Raw genomic sequence first — 7946 nt, 5'->3', positions numbered from 1 at the left:
GAATGCAGTTAGCAAATAATATAATAATTTAGGCACTTAATTTACAATCACTGTTAGCAGTTTCACTGAAGGTAGAAGCAATGAGCTCCTGGAAATTACATATTGAATTACATATTGACAATAATTAGGATATAGAAATTGGGCAATGTGCACGTTCATCTAGATGCGTCTTCTGAAGTCCTCGCAGGAGTTGGCGCCGTCTCTTCATAGGTGTTGGTCATCTGAGGTCTTCTTAAGAGGCTGGATCCAAATTGAAGCTGATGTCCTCTCTAGTCACCTCGGGACGGAAAAGCAAATGGAGAATAATTAGCGTAGCTGCCGTTCATAACATTAAGCAAAGACAGTCATGTGCAATTGATCTGACATGAAATGCATTATGTGAATGCTTGGCTAAAGAGATGCGTCTTTAATCTAGATTTAAACTGGGTGAGCGAGTCTGAGCCCCGAACATTATCAGGAAGGATATTCCAGAGTTTCGGAGCAAATTGTGAAAACGCTCTCCCTCTTTCAGTGGACTTAGGTACAACCAGAAATCCAGTGTATTCCAATGTTTACAACCAGAAATCCAGTGTGTTCCAATGTTTACAATTGGGAGTTTGTTCGAATCCATACCATTTCCAAACACCCCTGTTGGTCTTAAGACAAGAGCCGCCATTACTTTTCATACCCACTTGTATGGTTGAGATAGAATGTTGTACATGACATTACATGCTTTCCATATGCTGGAAACATACAGTATGCAAATGTGCCAAGTCAGAGACTGTCACTCGTCCCTGTTGCCTCTCTCTCTCTCTCTCTCTCTATGCACAATTATCTCAAGTCCATGTTCAGTATTCTGTCTCCTTTTGTTTTCCATACAAATAATTCAATTAGACAGCGGAGAAGTATCCTTGATTTCGCCTCCCTGTTTATCAATGGTTTATTCGCTCTCCCGTGGCGTCTTTTATATCAGGATGAGAGCTTTTCACACAAGTGGAGAGACAAGCAGCAATCAGTGCATTTTATGCAAAGCTGAAAACACCGTTCGGCTTGTCAGTTTTGCAAGAGGGTGGTCCTCAGCACGTCGAACGGCGCGCTGCTAATAAGCTCGTCATCTGAGAATGCAGCTTGGCTTCTCTGCAGAATGAGTAACCGGTCGGCTGGAGTGCTGCTGCTATTATGAGGGATTCTCTTGAGTTTAGAAAAATACCAGAGGTAATGTAAAACTAATAGGTCGGTAAACACTTATATAGATTGTGGGCTGCAATGCAATTACCTTTTATGAAACAGGCTTGTGTAGCTGTTGTTTCGATGGCAAGCTTTCCCTTGACTGAAAAGGAGAAAAACAGAAATATAAAAAGGCAAAGTGGGGCTCCTTACTGGGATTAGAGAAAGGAGAGACATGACCGGCATACTGATGGAGACGAGGTAGAAAAACATTGAGTGCTAGTATGTAGTCCATGTCTGCCAAATGGCCTTTACAGTGAAGGGCGCCCAGCAATAAAGGACACGGGTATGTGACTGTCCAGGGGATGAGACAATGCACCGAAATAATTGGAGGATGGCGTATGACATTTTGAGTAGCTTTACTCAGCACTAAACAGATGAAAGACACAGAGGAAGCGCAAGGTTAGCACGGTCGGCTCCGGATGAAAAAAAAAGCGCTTTGAAAATGGGTCTCCGACGTGCATTGTGTGGGTGGGGATAGTCCACTAATGACTAGAAGATAAAACAGAAGGTCTGGTAGATTCATGAAGCCTAACGTTTCAAAGCGCGGCAATGGAATATTTTTATCGGCAGTGAGGGTGAAAGAGAAGCGCTGTGAAGCAGAAAGACAGAGAGGAAGGCTGACAGCTCACTGGTGGAAGATGACAGGAGCCGGAGAGGGAGAGGGAGGATATTTGAGGGAAAGTGTAACACAGGGATGCTGTCAAGCCTCAAGCAAGCTCCATTTAACAAGCTGCAAGATTGAGGGACGGAGAAGAATTCAGGAAGCCGGGCAAGAGGATCTACAGGCTCCTCTGCCTTCCGCATATGAAAATAGCTCACATGGGTGTGATTATGTAAACATGGTTGAAGAATGAGTTGGTGAACGGTCACAAGATATTGAGGGAATTGTGATAGATGTTATAATACAATGATATTCATGAAAAAAGAGCAATTAAGTTCCCTTTCATGGGAACTGTCGACGCTATGTCATGTGACGTTATGGGTTCCTGTAACGTCACATGACGTAGCGTCTCGTTCCTTATTCAGGGAACCAGGGTTACACAAGTAACCCGAGACGTTATTATATCTATCATTCTGTTGTTCTTTCTGTGCGTCAATCTATCTATCTATCTATCTATCTATCTATCTATCTATCTATCTATCTATCTATCTATCTATCTATCTATCTATCTATCTATCTATCTATCTATCTATCTATCTATCTATCCAGATAGATAGATAGATAGATAGATAGATATCCATCTTCTAGATAGATAGAGGCTTGTGGAATCAGGAATTGTACCAGATGGTTTTAAAAAAGGCCTAATCTGGATCTAGCAATCTTATCTAATTTTCAGCCCATCTCTAATATTTATTTTTTTATCAAAAATTTCGGAGAAAGTGGATCTTCACCAGCTGCAGAGCTTTTTGAACGACAATAAGGTTTTTGATGTTTTCCAATCAGGTTTTAGAAAACTTTACTCTACAGAGATGGCACTTGTAACAGTTTTAAATGATGTTTTAATGGCCACTGAATCTGTTGTACTGGTACTTTTAGATTTAAGTGCTGCATTTGATACAGTTGACCATGAGGTCCTGCTTTCTTGGCTAGATCAAGTTGTGGGCATCAGCGGAACTACATAAGTTGGTTTTGTTCATACCTTAAAAATAGGAGCTTTTTTGATCCACTTCAAATGTTGACTACTGTAGGAGGATGGCATTCAGGTGTGGTCCCCTTGACTTTTGGGGTCCCCCAAGGCTCTATTTTCACCACTTTATTGTTTTCTGTATATATGCTTCCTTTAGGCTCTATTTTTGAAAAGCATGGCTTGTATCATTGCTATGTAGATGATACTCAGCTTTATTTGAAGCACAAAAACGGCTTAAACTCCCTCTGTGCCTGTCTTTCCGATGTAAAAGCCTGGATGTTGTTATATTTTTAAAATCTAAATGAGAGTAAAACAGAGATCATCATGTTTGGCTCATCTGAAATCTCAAACATTTCTCATTTATATTCTGGTGTTTTATCTTCTTCAGTTAAATCATGTGTAAAAAGAAAAGAAAAAAAAACAAAACAAAAAAAAAACTTATTTGATAGTGCACTTAAATTTGATTGGCAAATAAATTTAGTTGTCAAACCAAGTTTTTACCAACTAAGAGCCCTGGCTAAAGTGAATACTTTCTTTTCTTTTCAGCGCTTTGAAACTGCAATTCATGCTTTTATTTCTTCTAGAATTGACTATTGTAACTCCCTGTATCTGGGAATAAACAATTCCAATCTAGATTACAAATGGTCCAAAACGCTGCTGCAAGACATTTAACTGGTGTTCACAAACGTGAACATATTACTCCTGTTTGGATGTCTTTGCATTGGCTCCCAGTTTGCTTTAGAGTTAATTTTAAAGTGCTTTTGCTTGTTTTTAAATGTTTAAATGGCCTCGCCCCTCTTACCTTTCTCTCTTGTGTAAACACCATCCTGTGAGAGCTCTTAGGTCTGGAAACCAGAGTTTGTTATCTGTTCCAAAGTCAAAGTTAAAATCCAGGGGTGATCGAGCTTTTGCCATAGCTGCACCTAAACTGTGGAACAGTTTACCAATCCATATTATAATGACACCAGCATTTCATATTCTTAAATCAAAGTTAAAAACGTATCTCTTTAGAACCTTTTTAGAACACTGTACAGCATTGTGGTCAAGTGTGATTGTTTTTAATTGTGCTTTATAAATAAACAGATGCGATGATTAGATAGATAGATAGATAGATAGATAGATAGATAGATAGATAGATAGATAGATAGATAGATAGATAGATAGATAGATAGATAGATAGATAGATAGATAGATAGATAGATAGATAGATAGATAGATAGATAGATAGATAGATATCCATCTTCTAGATAGATAGAGGCTTGTGGAGTACATGTATCAGGTGTTGTGCATCGGCATTAATTGCCCAGAGATTAATGTCTCCCTCCATCAATCTTGCACTGATATATGACACAGATCTCATAGATGGATGCATTTTTTCAGCTGCTCTCCTAAATAATGAGTGACTTCAAGAATGGCTGAATAAAAACAACATTCCTTATCTGTGTGCCTCCCATAGATAAACCCACCCTCAGATGCCTCTGTGCCACATCCACACACACAGACCACTGGGCTTCAGATCAGAGATGAGAAAGGCCATCTCATCTGTAACACTCCAGAATCACTTCAAGCATGTTCACACTCGCTACACTCCCATGAGACACAGATCCAACATCCTAAGTCCTTCCCCTGGCCCCATCGCACCCAACCACGTATCAAACACCCACAGCAGACTTATCTTCCTCTGGACAGACTAAATGTCAACCCTTACACCATGTTAGAATGTGATTAGCTAGTGCTAATAGCAAAGATGGAGTTAATTTTGTTCAAGGCTCCCTCCTATGTTTCATTTATCGGTTCTCTCATTTGGCTGGCTTTTCTCGCTTGCATTGGCTGATGGATGGGAATGGATCCCGCGGCACAAATTTTTGCCGGTAGCCGGTAGACAGGTCCTGCACTCAGGCAGGCAGCCATTTTAGAGCTGTATAATGTATAGAAGAGCACATCTGCTTGCTGTGTCTGAATTAAATGCATGCTGCTTTCAGTCAGCTCTTCTGAAATGGCTTCAATATTATATTTAATCTTTAAACTTTTTAAAGGTGAAGTCATTTCTTGGAGAAATGTACACTTTCTTTCCATTACAAAGTATGTGATAGATTTGCTTTGTATTACATTACTGTTTTTCTACCAATATTAAATGTTAGATGTAAATTAGAAATGTACCATTATGACATTTATTTTAATTTAAAATTTAGATTTATTTGTAAATACATTTTCTTTGCATAATAAGTATCATTCCAAAGCAACTTAAAATGTTAAAAAGAAGTCTCTTCTGCTCACCAATGCTGTATTTATTTTATCCAAAATTCAATAAAAACAGCAATATTGTCTTAAAATAACTGTTTTCTGTTTGAATATATTTTAAAATGTAATTTATTCCTGTGATGCAAAGAATTTTCAGCATCATTACTCCAGTCTTCAGTGTCACATGATCCTTCAGAAATCATTCTAATATGCTTGATTTGCTCTAGAAACATTTTTATCACTGTTGAAAACAGATTTTACTGCTTAATATTTTTTGTGGAAACGTGCACTTTTTCCCTGGATTCTTTGTTGAATAGAGCGTTCAAAAACATCATTTATTTTAAATAGAAATATTTTGTAACATTATAAATGTCTTTACTCTCACTTTTGATTGATTTAATGCATACTTGCTGAATAAATGTTTTAGTGACTCCAAGATTTTGAAACGGTAGTGTATATGTTGCATGATCAGTTTAACATTTTTATTTCAGGCTTGTGTAAAATTGTTCAGCAGATCAACAGATTCAACAGCAAACATGAAATTATGCCACCTGCCAAAATGAAGTACTGCGGTCTTGACCTCAAACTGACCCTTTGCCTTTCTGTCTCTTCTCAACAGGCGGTCGCCTCCTCTGCCTGGTGTTATGGCTTAACCTGGTGCCAGTGATGAACGGCTGCCCTACGAAGTGCCTGTGCTACAGTGAGCCGAGGCCAACGCTGGCCTGTCAACAGCAGGGTCTGTTCTCCATTCCCACTGAGATCCCCATCCGTAGCCAGCGAATATTCCTCCAGAGCAACAAACTGACAGTCGTCCGATCAACCAGCTTTAGTTCTGTGCATAACCTCACGGTCTTGTGGATGTACTCAAATAATATCAGCCATATTGAGGCGGGGGCCTTTTACGGGCTGGAGAAACTGGAAGAATTAGACATCGGCGACAACAGCAACCTTCGCATCATAAGTCCCACCGCGTTTCGCGGTCTGACCAAGCTGCACACCCTTCACCTGCACAGATGCGGGCTGTCCGAGCTCCCGGTGGGAGTTTTCCGAGGACTCTTCTCGCTTCAGTATCTGTACCTGCAGGATAATAACCTTCTGGCCCTGCACGAAGACACTTTCCTGGACCTGGCGAACCTCACCTACCTATTCTTACATAACAACAAGATCAAGGTGGTGACCGATCACATGCTGCGTGGTCTCATCAACCTTGACCGCTTGCTCCTGCACCAGAACCGCATCATACACGTGCAGCAGCGGGCTTTCAATGATCTGGGCAAGCTGACCACCTTGTTTCTCTTTTACAACAACCTCACCATGTTGACAGGGGAGGCCATGAACCCTCTGGTGTCCCTTCAGTACCTAAGGCTCAATGGGAACCAATGGATTTGTGACTGTCGAGCCAGGCCGTTGTGGGACTGGTTCAAACACTTCAAAGGGTCCAGCTCCCAGTTGGAATGCCACCTTCCCACTTCTCTGACTGGGAAGGACCTGAAACGACTGAAAAGCGACGATTTGGAGGGGTGTGTGGATTCTCCGTCGCAGGTTCAAACCAGTACCTTCAACACCAAGGCACGCTCTGGAAAGTTCCTCTCCCTTGATGATCCTCTTGTCGAAAGCATTCCCAGATGCTGTCTTTCGGATAACGACAAATCCTCCATTATCTCCAGTAAGTCCCTCCCGGATCCTTCATCCTACAACAGCCGGCAGATCACCAACAATCCCCTGAAAGAGAAGGAGAACATCTCCAAGACCAAGTTTCGGGAGGTCGACCAAACGAAAAACGACACTCGTAATAAGCAGAGTCTCAATGATGGTCCTTTGGGAACCATGTCCAACAACCTCGACCAGACCTTGGACAAAATCAACCCAGAGCTGCTTGACAATCTGGAACCTTCTACAGCGCCATCTAGAAAGAAAAAAAAGTGCTCCAAAAAGCCCAAATCAGACCAGTATTGTCTAAAGGGTCATGGGTCCTCCGTTCAAGTATTGGCTGTTCTCTTTCTCCCCTTGTTCTGGTTGTCTCTGGCTTTGTGCTAGTTCATACTGTCATCCATCAGTTTGCTCTTGACAATGACACAAAATACCTGCAGTAGCCTACAAGGACAGGCAAAAGACGATGAAAAGGGGGTTATGACGTTGCCCCGCATGGTTGAGAATTAAGTTGCAATGCTAACGATGCATTAAAAGAAATGGATGCCTTTACAGAATACACGAGATCTAATGTATATAAAACTCGGTGCCCAAATGTTTGTTCTATGTACTTTTAATGTGCTGTGTTTAAGCAACACCGCGAAGAGCTCCCTGTTCCCACATCACCTCCAAATAAGCTGATCAGAAAGAGACTATTGTAGATGAACCACTTTAAAAAAAAAAAAAAAAGAAAAAAGAAAAAAAAAACCTTAAACCATGACTAAAACAGAGCGCCGAAAATACCCAGGAATGTTGCGGGAATTAAGGAGATTGACATTTTTTTTTTTTTTTTGTTCCCAATATTGTTTCTTTCAAAAGTGATACATTTGTTTGATGCTATTTTTTATGTTTATAAGTATTTCAGTAAAGACAAATGTTTAACTCTCCCCAACTACGTGCTATGTTCTGTTTGCGTCATGACACACTGCAGGTGGCATCATGGGAAGGAATGCTGTCTATTTGTTCACTGAACTTGCGATGGAATCATAGATATGCATTTTATTTTGCTGGTGTACAAGCATAAATATATGACAAATAAAATATCTCATTTTTTACAGACGGCTTCTCATGTGACTGAAGAACAGCACTGCATAAAATAAAGGTATATTGAATATTAAAAGATAATATTCCATTAGTGATAGGAAGGTTTTCAGTTTAGCTCAATACAAATACTAAATG

At 40.3% G+C, this 7946-nt stretch overlaps 1 protein-coding gene across 1 annotated transcript; it reads left to right on the top strand.

Moving 5' to 3' along the window:
- Nucleotides 1-5744: 5744 nt before the first annotated feature.
- Nucleotides 5745-7287, top strand: rtn4r (reticulon 4 receptor). Its single transcript, XM_067407814.1, has one exon. It carries the CDS (start codon nucleotides 5745-5747, stop codon nucleotides 7113-7115), a length of 1371 nt encoding a protein of 456 aa, XP_067263915.1. The 3' UTR covers nucleotides 7116-7287.
- The last annotated feature ends 659 nt before the right edge of the window (nucleotides 7288-7946 follow it).

Source organism: Chanodichthys erythropterus, chromosome 13, assembly GCF_024489055.1.
Source record: "Chanodichthys erythropterus isolate Z2021 chromosome 13, ASM2448905v1, whole genome shotgun sequence".
Lineage (NCBI taxonomy): Eukaryota > Metazoa > Chordata > Actinopteri > Cypriniformes > Xenocyprididae > Chanodichthys > Chanodichthys erythropterus.
The sequence above is the reverse complement of the archived record's forward strand: the minus strand, read 5'-3'. Positions and strand labels throughout refer to the sequence as shown.